This window comes from Arvicola amphibius, chromosome 10 (assembly GCF_903992535.2).
Source record: "Arvicola amphibius chromosome 10, mArvAmp1.2, whole genome shotgun sequence".
NCBI classification, from domain to species: Eukaryota; Metazoa; Chordata; class Mammalia; order Rodentia; family Cricetidae; genus Arvicola; species Arvicola amphibius.
Window position 1 is genome coordinate 73,707,484 of NC_052056.1, and position 18,622 is coordinate 73,726,105.

Consider the following 18,622-nt stretch of genomic DNA (forward strand, 5'->3'; position numbering starts at 1 on the left):
ATGGCAGGACAAAGAGGCGCCTGCACCATGAGTGACGACGAAGTGGTAGAGAGGAGCTTGGAAGGCCCCTCAGCACTTACTACGGACAAGTCCTCCCCGAAAAGGGGGGACTTGGTGGAAATATTAAATGGGGAGAAGGTAAAATTTGATGACTCGAGACTTTCCTTAATTCTTCAGAACGGCCTGGAGACCCTCCGAGAAGAAAATGCTCTGACAGATGTCATCTTGTGTGTGGACATTCAGGAATTTTCTTGTCATCGTGTGGTGCTTGCTGCAGCCAGCAACTATTTCAGGTCAGCCTGCCTTGAATCAAAGTCAAACTGCATGCATGCTGCGGGAAAGTACCTGTAGATGTGAGAGCTAAACCTAATCTGCTTACTGTTACATTTATGGTTATAATTATATATATTATATATGTTACATATTATATCATATTTACATTATATAGTATTTAAAATGTTAAGTCGTGTATGTACATATATCTAAGATTTTGTGTGCCTAACTAAAATAGAAGAAAAGAAACTATCAAACTTTAGATTGTTGGATTTAGGCCATGTTATAAGAGAAAAACTTGCGACCCTTTGAAGCAATGCTTATTTATTATGGTAAACTTTATATATATAAGTATGTCCTTGATTTTAAGGATGTAAATTACTTAAGTCACAGGGATATTTTTTTCCAATCTATTCCCTTATTTTGACTGATGTGTTAGGAACATGATGTTGTTTTCGTTCATCAGTGGAGGTAGAGAAAAAGGATGTGGCCTCGCTCGTGAAGTTATCAGATGACTTGCTAAAATTCAGGCTTCTGTTGTGTAAGGAGAGGTAGAAAGGATAAATAATACAGTACGTCTCTGGGTCCGAAAGGCTCCTGGCTGTCATAGTGGGAGACCTGGGGCCCCAAGACCTGCTTCCATTTCACTTGGACCCTTTCTGGCTGTGAGATTTTAGGCAAGTTTCCTTGGTACTCTGAGTTTCAGTGTGTGAACTGGAAGATAGGGACAGTGACTGTTTCTCTTGTCATTGTTTTTATGGGTCCTTCAGATACATTTGCTCAAAGCAGCTTTGTGGAAACCCCCTATGAATACAGCCGGATGAGCGTTGTCCACATGAGTGTGGACATGATAGGGGGCCAGGGTGGTGTAGATGAGGGAGGTACTTTGGAAACTGGAGGGTGGAAGAATCACTTTGTTTATTCTTAGTGAGATTTTCCTACCTTTCAGTTCTGATTGAGGATTTTAAGAAAGTATCATAGAAAGTATATTTATATATATAAAACAGCATTTTATTTGGGATAGTTCCCATGTATTGACAAGGCAAGGGTCAAGGGGCTATGCTGATTTGAGGAAGTCATACCTGCTCTGCACCAAAACAATGGTCGCCAGTTTCACTCTGCAAGTGGCATGATGAAGGTAACAGATGCCCCCTTTTCAGATGAGGAAATGCAAGCCGCACTTTATGTACCTGGCTGTTGCTGGAGCAAGGGTGCCACACATTCTGAAGTCCTTTGCTTTAAACTGTGGAACTGCTGCTAAGTTTGGGAGCATCTTTCTATGGGCATCATTCTATGGACAGCATCCCATAGAATGTAGGCACAGCCATGAAAACGGGTTGACATAGCACACTACTTAGCCTGTCACTATACTGGCTACTGGCCACTCGCTTTCTCAGGAGTGAGGGAAAGCCAGTTGTGCCTCAGTACCCTGGGTACTGTGTTTTCAGTTTATTCTTTTCTTTTGAGTCACTGAAAAACTGCAGTCATTGGTTGCTTATGTTTAAAACTGTGCCTGTGAGACATCACTTTGTTTTTGGTCCTTGCGTTTCTCCTCCTCATAAGCAGAGGTGCCTCAGCTCAGATCTTCTTACCCTTGTTGTTGTAGAAAAACACTCTTCTGGTCCTCAGGGCAAGTGGTGGTGGTGAGACGTTGAAGCACACATGGGTGTGAGTGTCTGCCTGTGGACGGAGACTTTCTAGCCAAACTGCCTGATCTTATTCTTTCTTTAGATTGACATCTAGGTATTTCCAACATAGTTTTCTTCCTATAAGGGGTACAGTTCTGGAGATAGGACTCTGTGCTTGTTGAACAGTTGTGTGGGATGGGCCCAGTGTCACATGCACCTAGCCCATTTAATGTGCACAACAACCTAATGAGGTGGGATATTGGGCTCATCTTACAGGTGAGGGGATGAAGTCTAGGATGCCTTTAATTAAAAAAAAATTAGCCCACTTGTGTCTTATGACCAAGGACCCACACTAGGTCTGACAGTGACTCACTGGCTCTTTGCTTTGTTTCTAAGATTTTGTAAGGAGTGAGTTATCCGTCGTCATCATCATACCACAGCAGATGGAAATCAGCAGTCTCTGTGGTACGGCATAGGCATCACTTCCCTCAGATGCAGCCCCTTGCCCTGTCAATATATCAGCGCTGTGTCACCCACAGCAACCTGCTGGTCCTCTTTATCACACACACAAAAGCTAGTTGCAAGAATTTAATTGTGTGCCAGAAGAATGATAGGGTAAGAATGTGTCAGCCAAGCAGGGACAATATTAGTCACTCAGACAGTGAATTTCCCTTTGTGGATCTATTTTAAAATCTGGGGAGGAATGAGGAAGTTGGAGAAAAATACGTTTCTTCTTGAGACCTAGACATGAACAAGGATGATAAACCTTAAAAGTTGGCTCCTTGGCTTATAAAACCTGGGAGGAATTATTTGACTTCGAAGGGTTAGCACCCTATCTATAGTTAAAGATTTCAGGTCTACATTTACCAGTGAGCTATCATGGAATGTAAATAATACAACACTTATTTATTAATTTGTTTGCTTAAAAACACATCTTGTGTGGCATCAAGTCAGATTTCCCTACTTTGTGATCAGAAATGGTCTCTGGCTTATTTGAAGAGAGAAATTTATGTGTGTGGTGGTATGGGGCTTGGAAAATCCCCTCCCAAGAAGTGTAGAGAAGCAGACTCAGAAAAGAGACAGGTGCAAGGGGAGGTCAGGCTGTAGTCCAGATCTCAGCCTCTGAGCCTGGGTCAGAAGCCCAGCTGCTATGGAATCTTGAAGGGCACAGCATGGAGTGTCAACTCTCTCCTTGTTCTGTGCCCATTCCTGAAAACTGGAACTCACTGGTGCTCTGTTTCTTCTACACAAATAGGCTTTCATGTGTCCTTGCTTCTCTGTCTCTCCAAGCCAAAGGTCTCAGCTCTGATTGTTGGCTGGGACAGGAGCTGGGAAGGAACATCAAGCCTTTGAACCTAGTGGAGTGGAGGCTCCTGCCACATGCCCCACTCAGAAGGGAGAATTATGGGAGGGTCCAGTACCCCCAAAATGACTTCTGTGGCCCTGATTAGATGAAGAATAACTGTTATGCTCTGACTCTTGTCTCACAGATATTGTCTGTGTAACTTAAGGTCCCAGCAGGCAAAATGGCAGACATTCACACTGTTTTTCTTCCTTTCCTCATCTTCTGTGAAAACAGACTGACCTGCCTATGGTAACACACACCTTTAATATCCCAACACTGGAGAGGCAGAAGCTGCAGAATCTCTGTGAGGCCAGCCTGGTCTGCATAGGGAGTTCCAGGCCACCCAGGGAAACAGAGTGAGCTATGTGAAGGCAGTGACTTCCTTATTCATTGCTGTGTTCTTGGTGCCATTTGTAGTAGCTGATTATTTAGGAGGTAACCCGTATGTATATATGTATATATTCAGAGTCAGTAAAACCTGGATAGTCCTCCTACAGTTGCCTCACTGGTTAAGGTAGAAGGTTTCACAAGATTAAGAGGCAGTGTACGCTTTAGAAAAGGAAAGGATGATGAAGTTCAGTCATCACAGGAAAAAATTGGAAGGAGCACTTAAAATCCAGAATGCAGGCCTGGGAGAAAGCTCAGTGGGCCATGTGTTTATTGTGCAAGCAGGACTCACATTCAGATCCCTAGCATTGTTAAAATCTAGGCATAGTAGTGCAAGCCTGTAATCCCAGCCCTGGAAAGTAGAGATAGCCTAGCCACTCAGTGAGCTCCACATTCAACAAGAGACTCTGACTTAAAACATATGATGGGGAGCAATAGAGAAAAGACAGCCATGTCTACCTCTGGCCTCTATACATGTATCCATGGGTCTGTATTCTTAAACACACATACACGCCCCAAATCCAAAATGGTTCAGAATGGTATAGTATCAGTACGTCCCTCATATAACCATGTGGACATAGGTAGGCTATGCCCATATAGTGATTCTAGCAGCACTAGTTTAGACTAGGAGGTGTGGGTGGGGTGGGGGTAGGGTGTTGGGACAGAGTGGGTGGTAGTATTATAGTCCATGCAAAAGACAAATAAGTTTTTTTGGTATTTTCCTAAATAAAATGGACCCATACGCATACCTAGTGTCTAGGGCATATGGGATTATGAATCTCTAAATCAAGAACCGGAGTGCTGGCATGATGCCTCAGCATAGGTGATTTTCTCCAAGCCTGAGGACCTGAGTCCACACTGTAGAAAGAGGGAACTCCTTCAAGTTGTCCTCTCACCTCCCACATGGCCATGGCATGTACATGTGTCCATACACATACTATATGGCAACACATAAATGTGGCAAAAGAATTTTTTTATAAAGAACAAGAAATCTAGTTGCTTAGTTTTGGGTATTTTCCCATGCAGTTTTTCAATTAAAGTACAACAGAGAAATATTTCCATGGGTGTGGCACGCAGTCCTTTGTAAAAGCACTGTGTGAGGCCTGGGTAGTAATGACGGTGGGCAGCTAGTCCCTGAGAAGAGCTGATGTAACATCTGAGCTTTTCATAGATGGGCCTGTAGCTCCATCCACATGCTCACATTAGTCAACATGGTTTCTTGGGTTTTGCTTGTTTGTTCTGGTGGGTGGGTTGGCGGGTGTTGCTTTGTTGTGTTTGATTTTGGTTCCAAGGATGGAAACTCAATGAAATTGGCTCTAGTGTGTATCTATATCATAGAAAGACTGGGGCGCAGAAGAGAACAAGGAGAAGGGCCAGGCCTGCAATGCAGTTGGATGCTCACTGGCTCTCATTCCCGTCCCACTCCCTCCCACTCCTTCCCACTCCCTCCCACTCTCTTCCCCGCCCTCTCACTCCCTCACACTGGCTGCACCTTCATCACTCCCCATTTCTGCCACATGGTTGACATTTGCTTTTGGTAGATTGAGACTCATTTCTTGCAGCTTTGGCTCCAGAGGGAACTTAAGAGATTTTCTCTACTTTTAGTATAAGAACCTTGGGAAAGATGCTTATTGGCCTAGATCCACTCAGTTATGATTCCTAGACCAATCTCCATGTCAAGGAATAAGGGCACAATGATCAGCCTAACTTAGGAGATAGCCAAAGAGGTAGGTAGGGGTGTGTGTGGTGTGGTGTGTGTGTGTGTGTGTGTGTGTGAGAGAGAGAGAGAGAGAGAGAGAGAGAGAGAGAGAGAGAGAGAATCTAAAAGCAAGTGTCTTCACAGACCACATTAACCGTGTTGTCTGAGTGAATCTTGGGTAGGGGAGACACTCAACAACAGAAAAACAAATTAATGTGCATTAAAGACAGATAGTAAATTCTGCTTTACTTCCTTTGACTGACCAATTTACTGTAACTTTTTATTTGCTTTGGCTGTCTGGAAGCTCATGCCGTTAATTAACATAATATCAATTTCAGTGAAAAGACCATACTAATTACATGAGTGATATACTACTATGACTTTAAAACATGATAAAACTGAAAACTAACAGTTTGCATGAGGGATCTATAAAAATGATAAACACAGTGATCCATGCCTGTGTCAAATAAAAGCTTACCAGATTTGTGGGATCCTTAATTGTATAGAGTAAGTCTTATTATCTGGGACATTTTGGTTTGGGAGGCATCTGGAGAGGGTCAGAGCTCTGTGACTATCCTGGAAAGAGAGATCAGTAGACAAGGACACACATACTCACTCATACACACACACACACACACACACACACACACACATGTGCACGTGCACGCACGCACAGACACACATGCATGGACACACACACACATGGACACACAGAGAGACATACACAGCAGTGTGTACACACAAGGAAAATGAGGAAAGAGTAGTGCCAATTTGTAGCTGCATCCTAAGACTCAGGATGGCATATTAGGTTGGCGGACCTGCAGTGGACCTGGAGCTGGCGGGAAGAATCATCTGGAGAGGTAGCACGCAGACACACATGCAAATTACTTGGAGAAGAAGTAGAGTAGAAATACATGCAGTTCAGCATGGCCGAGAAACTACTAGGGTCAGAACATGAAAGGTTTGTTATGACTGGCTAAGGAGTGAAATGTCTCTTACCAGAAGGAGGAGGCCATGGAGGAGTATTGCAGAATAAAAAAAAAATGGCACGATTTGATATCTGTGAAAATACCGTATTGGGCTGTAAGGAGGGAGAGCCTTATCAGAGAGACCCTCCAGAAGTTCCAGTGGAAAAGTTACAGTGTAGTTGGGCATGGTGAAATGGGTGTTTGGGAGGTAGAAGCAGGGGGATCCTGAATAGCAGGCTGATCTGAGCCACATGGCAAGATGTTGTCTTAAGAAGAGAGGTTACAGTGAGTGTGATGTAGGCTGGGATGAAGGATGAAGGCAGAGGCGGTAGGAAGCAATCTCAAGGAGACTTGACTCCTCTCTGATAGCAGTCAGACCACAGACATCTCCTGGCAGCTACCACTGCCTAGGAGGAGACAGCACAGGGCAGGGAGAACTGGGAGGTCACTAAGCTGACATAATGCTCTCCTGAGTTTACAGATTGAGAAGGGACAGACAAGACAGGTGCTCTTGCCAGTCCTTCACCTGCCCACCCATCTTATTTAGAGACAAGGTCAGAAGCAAAACAAATTCAAAGTAACTCAGTTCTGATCTTGCCCCCCCCCAATTTAGTTAAAAACATGGATTAATTAGGGCTGGGGAGATGGCTCAGCGATTAAGGGTGCTTGTTGCTGTTACAGAGGGAGTAGGTTCAGTTCTCAGAAACACCTATAACTCCATTTCCAGGGGATCTGATCCCTCTCCTGACTTTCTCAGGCACCAGGCACACACATGATATACACACATGCAGGAAGTAGTCATACACAGAAAATAAAAATCAATAAATCTTAATAAAATTAAATAGAAAGAAAACATGGGCTGTTCCTGCTGTTTCAGTTCAGGTATGATTTCTACATTAACCACCAAGCAAGACAATAAGCCCCTCTGAGAGCAGCATTCGTCTATGGATGTGAACATGAGAATTTAGAAGGTCGTTTGACATGACCATTTAGCAAAGCAATAGTTGTAGGTTCCCTCCAGGGCCCAGGATCTTCCAGTCCATATCACAAAAAAGGAGGTGGCAAGATTCTGAGAGCCAGAGGAAGGGCAGATGCACAGCACAAGGATGGCATCAGACACAGTAGCCCCCGGCACTCATGAACTCACTGTAGCTTTTGTTGTCTGCCCAAGAGTGGGCTCAACAGTGCATCATAGATGTGGGATGTGTGAGGGGTCCTGAGGCCCAGCCTTTCCTGGGGTTATTGACAGTTAATGGTTGCTGGAGGAGATGGCACTGATAAATTGCCCATATTCCAGTAGATAACTGCTCCCCATATACACACTTGTGAAAGCAACTCTAGTTAACTCAGTGGGTCACACACAGGAAGGAAACTTAAAACTAGGAGGGGGCTTGGGAATAAGGAGATTTCAGCATGAGAAGGAGAGGGTTGAGATAGAGGAAGGGGGTATGTGTGAAAATGACCAAAATCTATTTGATACATGTGTTAACTGAAAGAATTATAAACTGCGGATTATTCAAAGTTGCAACTTCTTATTCTAGATCAAGGATCTGCACAGTTGTTCTGTTAAGAGACCCTGAAGTGCATGTTTTAAGCTTTGGGGTTGGTTATGTGGTCTCTGTGCCAGTTGCTGGACACATAAATTACTGGGCGTTGCTGAAGCTTTGTTCACAGAAACGGGGTGGTAGATGCCGTTGTCTCCCTCCTTGGCTGTGGTTGACTGGCCTCTCAACCCAGTTGTGTGATTTAAATAACGACTTAGCAGATCTAGAAACTGCCTCCCATAAACAACTTCTTTCTTTCTCTATCGTCTTTAACTATTGATGGTGTTTCAGTGTCAGGAGAGACACACTGACGTCAGGACAACCATTGTGGTTAAGAAAATGCTGTGCTCGCTTTGGTATCATCCTTCTACTCTGTCATCCCCTCTTTCCACATGTGACTCTTTAATTGTTTCAGTTATCAGTTACCCAGAATCCTCCTGTGCAGAAGCCCAGCTTTACATTTTCTTATACCTACCACTGTAAGTAATCCTACTGTTGTTTTTAATACTTATTTTCTTTTATATAAGTAGGTCAGATTTGTGAAGGCAAATCTGAGAAAAAGAAGAAATATTAAAGACTGATAAATACATATTGAGCTCTAAATTTACAGAAAAATTACCTAGAAGTCTTTTATTAACATTTAAATATGCTATCCATTCTTTCTTCTAGGTATAGATGCTAAGAAGTCATTGGACTTGTACCATATATTATCGTTTATTCTTTATGTCCAATTCAATTACATAGTGTAAACATTTTCCCTGGTATTCTGTACTTGCCAGGCATAGTTATTTCTTTCGAACTGTGGATATATTGCAATTCACTTACTACTTAATTATGAACACTATCATAATTATTATCACAGGTTTTTGTATAAAGTTAGATGTTTTGAATTGGAACAAACGAGTAGTTTTCATCTCAAGGAGACAAAAGGTATTGGTCCATTCTGGAAGCTAATAAGAGAGATCATGGCCAGGAGCACAGCTTCTGGTTCTCCCTGAATACCATGTTCCAATGAGGTAGCAATTGCATGAAGCTTCTACAGAAACAGAACAAAGAAAGTAAGGGTATTAACATGCTTGATGAACACACTGGTGGGTATGCTAGATCAGTGGGGTGTTAGCAAGTAAGAACCCCAGCTACAGGCCCCAGACGTTATCTGAGAGCATTCTTAGCCTTTTTGTTGGTGAAAGTTAGTGTTTGGTTGGTGCATTCCAGAGATTACCTAAGAGTTAGGTCACAAAGACTTAGGTCCACATGCAGAAGAGGGCAATAAATGACTTTAAAGGCACTAATGATGGCTTAACATAATTTGGGACTCAACACATCCAAACTACCTACCCCCCCCATCACTGGTGCTCAAATCAATCAGTTGGCCTTTGTAGTCACAGTTTCCCCCCCCCCCCCCAGGAGTTCTCATTCAAACAGGCATGGAACTATGGACTCAAATTATGTAAATAGTTTGAAAACAAATGAAGCATATGGCCCAATTGCTCTGAAAAACTTCCCTGATCCCAGGCGTGCAGGCAAGGTATCCAGAGGTTTCTGTGAGAGTCTCCTCCTCTTCAGTAGCACTGAAAGCTGCATTGCAAACCACCTTGCAGGAAGTACCACTGCTGTTATTACACTCTGTGCCCTGTGCCATCTAGACCAGCGTAGGCTTTGGGGGTGCTGCCCTTGAGTTTTAAAGAGTTATCTATGAGAGAGGACTGGAAGTAGAGAATTCTTTCCCTGGGTACTGATGAAGTCCGCATTCAGGGCAAAGGCTGACAAGTACCCTAGGTGCTGGTTTGGTGCCCTAGCCTTGGCACCTGTGCACTAGATACCTGTGTATAAATTTTTCCTTTCCCCATCTTCCCCTTCCTTCTTCTCCTGTTTTGCTCTTGCTCTCTGGAATTAGTGCTCAGCTTTCTCTTTTTACCCTCTGCCTTCTGTATCATGGACAGCCAAATGTCAGGTTTGTGGTCCAGGCCAGTCTAGAAGTTGGCAGAGGGAGCACTCTGGAACATCATAGGACCAGCACCCTGCTCCACAGTAGGGGATAATCTGCTTCTGGTAGATCCTCCACATGTCAATATCTTGGGATGAAGATGGGGACCGAAATATGTGTGCAGGATTCTAAGTGGTTAGAACCAGGGAATACGCAGTCAGGTCAGAGGTTGATATGAAACTTCTTGATAATGACCTGCCCATCATCGTGTGCCACCACAGGGTCCTGGGTGAGTTGGGATGGGACATGTTCAGAAGGGAAGGAAAATGGCATGGGATGCCTAGCTCATACTGTGGCTGTGGGCAGTAAGCACCAACGCTCACCCTGTTTCTGATCTAATAAGGGAAATGACACTCTAAGTAGACCTCAAGGAACTGGTCTGAGAGGCAAATGGCATTTGGTTAGGGCAGTGGTTCTCAACCTTCTTAATGCTGTGACCCGTGAACACAGTTTCTCATGTGATAACCCCAACCATAAAATTATTTTCGTTACTAACTGTAATTTTGTGATTGTTATGAATCACTATGTAAATATCTGTCGTTTCCTGTGGTCCAGTTGACCACTATGATGTTTTGATCCACAGACTGAGAACCACTGGGCTGGGGCAGCCAGACTTCATTTCAGTGGGCAGTATGAGGTACAAACCCAAAGGCAAAACGAGTCAAGTGATATCCACCATGTGTGTAACATGGGAGCTCTGGCAAGAGAGAGCAGGAGGTCCGATTCCAAGCATCATTAGACAATACAGTTCTCATCACACATATCTGTGTAAGGTCATCACAATCATTTATGCTCATGGTAGTCAGAGTGTGGGAGTGTGGGGGGGGAGGTAGGATGGAGTAGCTAGATCTTCTTGGCCTAGACTGTCCATGTGGGTGGGTATCTTTTCATTCCTCTGTCCATCCACCTCTGCATCTGGCTGTTATTAAAAATGCTTTCTGTGGCATTTCTAAAAGAATAAAGTGTACTCACTTATTTTTGTTTAAAAGCCTAGATGCATTGCTTTCAGGTACAGATGAATACCTGTGCTCAAGTTAATCTCTCTTTGTGTGTCTCTGTCTGTGTGTCTCTCTCTCTCTGCCTCTCCTCCCCTTCCCTCTCCTCTTCCTCATCTGTTTGGATAGAGATAAGGAGGTCACAAGTATCTTTGAACTTTCATTTCAACAATTTCAATGGGAAGCAAACTTCTTGTAGTAGTATCTCCACAGAAGTTCTGAAATTGACTCTGCTCGGGACCTATGCTCAACCATAACTAATTAACTAGGGCTTGGGGGAATGTACAATATAACCTGGATCATGTTCACCACTGGCCTAAGAAGTGAGGCTAGCTCCACAAAAACATTCAAGTGTAGGAGGAGGGGTAGCTCACTGTCGGAAGCCGGAGTGCTCCTACTAAACGTGGTGAGAATGATACTGAGCAAGAAAACAAGAATGGCCATTACATGTGTGGCTGGATCATCACTGGGTCCTGGGCACAAGTATTTATTGTTATGTTCTATTGGGCCCGATCTTGTAGGTCAGAATAAGCCTTTCTGCCATAAATTTGGATGATTAGAATTCCATCACTTGCCAAGGTCACTAGTGATACCCTAGTGGGGTTTTGAGGGTTCTGAATGCACAGTAAGCAAGTCAGATTCTGCTCCCCAAAGCCGTATGTAGTGGCTGAGGCGTGGTAAACATGAGCCAGAAAGTTGGCAAACAGAAGTTCTGTAAAGGCTTGATGCTATTTAAAGTTGGTAGAAGAAACTCTCAGTTTTAAGCTCCTCTATCACTTTAGTTCAAATGCTTGTTCAATGCCTGGAAGTGTTAAACACCCGACTTCAAGCTCAAGAGAGAAATGTGGACTTTATTTATGAGGTATGTGTCTGAAGTAGAAAGAAAGATGTCTATGTACTCCCAAATGCTCCTCTGACGGTACATATTAGTCTTTTCTTTCCTTTCCTTTTCTTTTCTTTTTTCTTTTCTTTTCTTTTCTTTTCTTTTCTTTTCTTTTCTTTCTTTCCTTTTTTGTTATATAACAAATACCTGAGGCTGGTAACTTTAAGAAGAAAGGGTTATGTAGTTCTGGAGATTCAAGGAGATGATGCTAGCATTGACCTGGCTCTGACCTTGATGGAGTCAGATTCACTTAATAGGTAATATTATGGTGGGAATGTGTAGGAGAGCAAGGTCCCACAGTGAGACAAGAAGCCAGAGAGTATGAGGGTGGGGCCCGTCTTCCTCTTCCAAATAACCCTGTTTGAACAATTATGCAGTGTTCCATGAGAACCACATTGGTTCTTCTGATGGCAGTGCCCTAACAGCCCAATGCTTTGTGTAGGTGCTTGGTGTTTTGAAAGGTCCCAGCACTTCTACACTGCTACACTTGAGGACAAAGCTTAGAACACACAAGCCCCTGGGGAATAAGCCACAGTAGAAGGCGCTCTCCCAGGTGTGAGAGATTTGCATGTTCACAACAGACAAGAACAGAGTCATGCGTATTTATTATTAATAAGGCTGTTTATGGAAACTCTGAGCTCCAATGAACTGTGCTGCCTGAGTGGAGGCTGCAGCGCCTTCTCTGATTATATTAGCTAGAGACATAGAGGGTGGGCAAGGCCTGGCACTGAGAGCTTACCGTGCCGGGAGAGCTTGTTACTTGTCCCTTTCCTTTGTGAAGGATCCGCATGCCTGATGGGTTCCCAGGAGCACTGTATCTCAAAAGATGGAAGGGAACCTTTAGAGCCCAATAGGAATATCCAGGTACATACCTGTCCGAGTCCTAGCTCGTTGTTTTCTTAACTTTGATCTGTAAGGTGGGAGCCAAAGGGGCCTGTGTTAGGGAACTATTTATTTATTTATTTATTTATTTATTTATTTATTTATTTTGCAGCTTCTTATTTTGTACCCATTGTGGTTTGAAAGAGAATATCCCCAGAGGTGCAAATATTTGAATTCTTGATACCACTGGTGAAAGTGTTTGGAAAGATTTAGGAGACGTGGCCTTGTTAGAGAACTGTGTCACTGGGGGTGGGCTTTGAGGTTTCGAAAGCGCATGTCATTCCTAGTTAGCTTTCTCTCTCAGCTTTATGCTTGTGGATCAGGTTGTAACTCCCCCAATTACTACTCCAGGGCCATGCCTGCCTTAGGTTGTTTCCAGGAATAACCCTTTTTTAACAGCACTGCTCATTGGGCATCAAAGAATGTATTAACCTGGTTGCATATATGTGAACACACACACACACACACACACACACACATCTCAGGTTTATTCTGACCAAATCCCCCCTGCTTCCTTTTTCTGAGTTCTGGAATTACAGACATGTGCCATCTGCACACAGCTGCACTCCTGAGTTGAATTTTGCTCACTTTGCAATTAAGTTAGTGCCACAACGCGGAATATCTTAGAGAAGCAGAGAAGTTAATTCTTGGTATGAAGAAGATGGGAAAGGGGTAGGGAACTAAGTATTGATAAGCAGGGGTTAAAATGCATATGACCGTAGAGGTGAGGGGGGGAGTACTTGTTTATAGGGCTCGTTGTGTTGAGCTATGGGAGCTCTGAAACATGGAGATTGTAGGAGAGGGTAAACCACAGGTTAGTTGGGATGGAGGGAAAATTCCGGTAGTGATGTTTAGGCTGTTCAGCATGTAGAGGTTTAGCCCTTTCCAATTCCAGGCCCCAGATGTATGATAGGAATTTTTGGTGGGAGGCAGGGATCAGCTTCTCCTCATGTGCTAGAGGATGTTTGGCAATTTTGGAGTGGTAGATGACTGAAAAGAAAGCCACTCCAAGGATCTCAGAAAGACAGTTTGTCCACTGGCTCACTCAGTCATTGACTTTAGAGACTGAATCCCACTGGATCGAGAGAATTGGTCTAGGCAGTGGGGACTCTATAACCATGGCAGTCAGTCCAGTCAGTTCATACGGTAGCTGAGAAGATGATCATCAAACCAGTGAACAAAGGGGTCTCCCGTGCAGTTCAGGCTGCGAGAGTTCTACAAGGAAAAGTAAAGCAAATAAATGTGGAGTGGGTGGTTTTAGACTGGGTACAGCATGAGAGAGAACCTCTCTGAAGAAATGACATTTGAGGAGGGACCTCAATGAGGGGTAAGCCCCATGGACACAGGAGAGGTGTGTGGCCCAGACAAAGTGTTTTCATCTGGGGACTGGCTTCTTCTAGGTGAGCCTTGGGCCTGTGGTATGCCCATGGCTGTAGTGAGAGGCATGCTGAATGGTCTGGGCTCTGCTCTGGCTCACTGTATTGGGCAACCGGCTTACCTCTCTGAAACAATTTTTTTGTTTTGTTTTAAAACAAGAATCTCATGTGAATTGGTCCATACCTTTCTAGAAAATACTTTATTATGCAATATCTTTCGTGCTTTGGAATGAGTTTCTTTTTATTTTATTATTTTTATTTTTGAGAGAGGCAGGGAGGAATATGTGTGTGGCACACGTATCATAGGACAGTGCCTGGGACTTGTTTCTCTTTCTACAACATGGGTCCTGGGGACTGAACTCATGCCATCATGTTTGGTGACAGGCATCTTTACCTACGAGCCCTCTCATCAGGCCTCTTTATTCTTATCTTCTCTTTTCCTTCCTTCCTTCCTTCTCTCCTTCCTTCCTTCCTTTCTTCCTTCCTTCCTTCCTTCTCTTTCTTTCTTTCTTTCTTTCTTTTTTTTTTTTTTTGAGGCAGGCAAGCATCAGACATCAAACTCAGAGATCTGCCTACCTCTGAATCTCAAGTCCTGGAACTGAAGACACTTTTTTTTAGACTGCCACACCTAGTCTAAAAAGCCAGAACTATATGTATCCTAGGCTGGACTTGAACACTGATCCTCTTCCCTCTGGCTCTTTGGCATATCCTACTAGCATGTACCATCACAACTGTTGTAATTCTTAATAATTATTCTTCTCAAAGGGCCCACAAATGTGAGTTTCATCACAGCATTTCCATCCCACCATTTTGACTTTTTTTCAAGATAGCCTCTTTTATCCTGGGCTAACTTTGAATTTTCATCTTCTGCCTTCACCTCCTGCATGCTGGGATGATAGGCATGTGTCAACATGCCTAGCTGCCATTTCATATATGTGTGCCATTATACTTTATTCTTATGCATCCCTTCTCCCCACCCCTACTACCCTTATTAAGAGGTAAATGGCTAACAACCAACCCAGCTGTGTTATCAGAGAACATAACCTGGTCTAGTGTACTCAGAGTGATACCGAGTCAGTCCCCCCAGCATTTGACTTTGTATCTTACTGATTTTCTTGACTATTGTATCCTGTTAGACCCAAGGTTGGAAGATTAAGTCCTAACTTCTACTGTTTATTCTGTGGCTGACAGTCATCTCTGAAGACCAAAATTTGCCCATGCATGTGTGTCTATGGGTCTCTAGGAGCAGCAATAACTGCTTGGGAGTTCAGCCTATGAAGAATTTGTAGGCTTAGCTTTGTGTTCAACATGGTGGCCATGGCCCAGGACAGTGATGACATGTCCAAGGAGAGCAAGGAAATGCCGGGGCTGTGGGAGCTAGATGTGCACAGAGCCCTGGAGAGAAAGACGCTTCCCTTATACTTCTCTTTTCCCTCTCCCATAAACAGTTATGGAGTTAGTGTCCTTAGAGCGATGTTAATGGAACCCAGACTCTGCCTTTGCTGTAGGCTGAAGGGTGGACAGCATGCACAAACTCTGACACCAGGAACCTGATAGAGACCAGGACACCTGCTGACAAGCTAAGACTGAATGGTGTATGACCTCCTCTCGGAGTTTAGAAGTAAAGCATCCCTGGCATGCTCGTGTGTTTGAAGACTCAGTTCCTAGCTGGTGGTGCTGTTTAGGGAGGATGTGGGAGCTAGCTGGAGGAAGTGGGTCTCGGGGAGCAGGCCTTGATGTTTACAGCCCAGCCCTACTTCCTACCCTATCTCTACCTTCTGATCTGAAAATGCAAGGAAGCTGCTCACTCTCCTGCTGCACAGATGTCCTTGCTGCTGTGCCTTCTCTCCCACTGTAGCCTGTGCCCTAGGACCTGGAGCTGGAGGATTCGTCTTCCTGTTAAGTTACTTCTTGTGAGGTGTTTAGGTGCAGTAACAAGAAAGTAACTAATTCATCCACCTAACCCCCATGTCTCTCCTCAGCTTAAAATCCCCCTGATTTATTCGGAATATCTTGCTTGTTGAGCTTTTACTGATGGATAGTAATCTTACTTATTCTTCAAGTACATCAGTAAGGTAGGGATTTACCAATAACCCATTAAACATTTGCATTGTTTATATTTTCTCATTTATGCCATGGAGTGAGTGGAGTTCAGCTTTGGCCTGGACACTAGCCTTCTTCTGCCCACCACAGCCATCGGGCAGCACTTTTCAGCTTTCTCCTGGGCTCCTGGAAAACCAGGATGCTTGAGAATTACCTGTTCCTGGAGTGAAGCTGTCTGTGGTCTCACAGTGGTCAAAGGCAGTATCTTTATCTCTGCTGGGACAGCATGAAGTGCACTGTCCCATCCCTGCAGGATTAGGCTGGAGCTGATTTCTCTCTAGACACAATCTGCTTGTTTGTCCCTTCCTGGTACTGAGCTCTGGCCTCTCTAACTCTAATTCTGGGGAATAGGGATATAGGCTAAACCAGAGTAGGATGTTATCCACTGTGTGTGATTCTAAGAGAGAGTATGAAAGTCACTTCTAGGAATGACAGCTCAGTTCAAGAGTACAGGTGATCCCAGAGAGACTAATGATGAAATCCATTAAATCCATTGAAGTACATTGACTTCATTCAAGAGTTCTTCATGCTAGGAGATCTACAAGGAGAGCCCAAAGAACCAAGGGGAAATATCTCAAGAAGTCAGCGCATCAAATGATTCTGTTTTCTATGTTGGCCATCAGTTCAGGTTCTTATTTGGGACTTCACTGTTGCAGGAGGGCAGATGACTCTAAAAGGGGATCTGTTCAGGTCTGGAACCCAGAGTCCTGGAAGGATTCACATCACAGGTCTCTCTTCCAGGGCTATGTTCTTGCAATGAATTAAAGGAGAAGTATGAGAAGAGGATCATTATTAAAGGGGTGGATGCGGAGACCATGCACACTCTCCTGAACTACACATACACAAGCAAGGCTCTGATCACCAAGCACAATGTTCAGCCGGGTTCTGGAGGCCGCCAATCTTTTCCAGGTGTGTGAACAAACAAGTTCTGTGCTTTCTTTGATGTGAGTTAAAGCAGGTAGCTCTAGAGACCTGTTTAGGCTTGCTTCCAGATCTGTATCTGGAATTTACACACACACACACACACACACACACACACACACACACACAGTGGAAGGGAGACAGACAGACAGAAAAAGAGAGAAAGGAGAGATAAACACAAACAGAAAGAGGGACACACTCAATAAAACAGACATACAGAGAAAGACATAGACACAGAGATAAACACAGAAAGAGATAGGCACACACACATGGAGAGAGAGAGGAAGGGAGATATACAGACAGATAGACACAGAGAAAGAGAGACAGGAGGAGAAAGCACAGAAACAGACAGAAAGATGGACACACTCACTAAGACAGACATACAGAGAAAGACAGCGATAAACACAGAGAGAGACGGTACACACACATGGAGAGAGAGAGAAGGGAGGGAGCAAGAGAGCAAGCAAGCTTACCTGAAGGTCAGAGATGCTCAGTTGGACACTTGGTGACAGCGATGCGATGAGGTGTTGCCTGCTTTACCTTATAACATTGGGGAAGTGTGGTGCCTTGGTCCCTGACTGCAGCGCAGTGTCTGTCTGGTGTTGCAGCCTAGTTAGAGCCAGTGGTTGTGCCAGGGCTTCCTACACACAACATTTGACTTTATCATGAGTTGGACACAAAATTAAGGCAACACAGAGAATAACTGAAAGTGCTGTGATGTGGGACTGACTTTGATGGGAGACACTACTGCTTGCTGTCACACCATGCAGCTTTCGGGGCGATGATGTCTAGATATGGGGGGAGTCGAGACTTTGTGTGGCAGGCACTTTGCGGTGGCTATGAAAGAAGAGCGTTGAGAAGGTAAGAAGTGTCACAGAGGAGGGAGGGACTTCAGAAATACTTCAAAGTAATATATTGTTTCTGTTCAGTAATTGCTTCATAGTTGTAGTAATTACACTAGCTTCATAAAATAATTAGACTATGAATAATATCAGGTTGCATCCATAATTAAAACAGGGGTCCATCATCTTTGCCTAGGTCGAGAGTCATACTGAATTGATCTTGATTCCATTAATGTTGTCCTCATTGCCTAGATGTGTAAGAAACAGTCCAGGGATAGACCATATCACTTCCGGGAACTGGGGATAAGTATCAAATCTTGTACATAGCTTGTTTCCTATGGAGGTGGCCTCTGCTTGGGTCATAAATCAGCTTGGTATTGAAGGGAACAGAATCCAGGATGCTTACCTTCTGAGGGGTTCATGGTCCAAGCTTGTTGGTAGTGGGATTAGCTCTGTTGAGGCTAGAGTGAGGGAGGGATTTATAAGGTCAAACAAAAGACAGGATCATGGAAAGAAAATAGAAAATCCACTACAAAGCAGCCCTGATGAAATCTGAGTAACAGGTTACCACCAGTTAGGCTCAGTTTCCCAGGGCTTCCTGAAGATGTCAGGCCAATTATTTCTGGCTGGGCTGGTTTTCTGGTGATGTCCCCAAGTCAGTAAACACTCATTGCCTTGACCGTCTCTCTGTGCTCATCATCAACCTATTTGATTGATAGGAAACCATCCTTCTTTATGGGGGGGCACTCACGAACTCCATGCTCAGTGTTTATAGTTTATCACCGTCCT

The 18,622-nt window shown here is 44.0% G+C and overlaps 1 protein-coding gene across 1 annotated transcript in view; it reads left to right on the forward strand.

The window, feature by feature from the left end:
- Positions 1–18,622, forward strand: part of Klhl6 (kelch like family member 6) — a 37,118-nt gene continuing 18,496 nt past the window's right edge. The window contains 4 exon segments of the mRNA XM_038346780.1: positions 1–293; positions 16,812–16,821; positions 16,823–16,948; positions 16,950–16,979. Of these exon segments, the coding sequence (XP_038202708.1) occupies positions 1–293; positions 16,812–16,821; positions 16,823–16,948; positions 16,950–16,979 (459 nt within the window).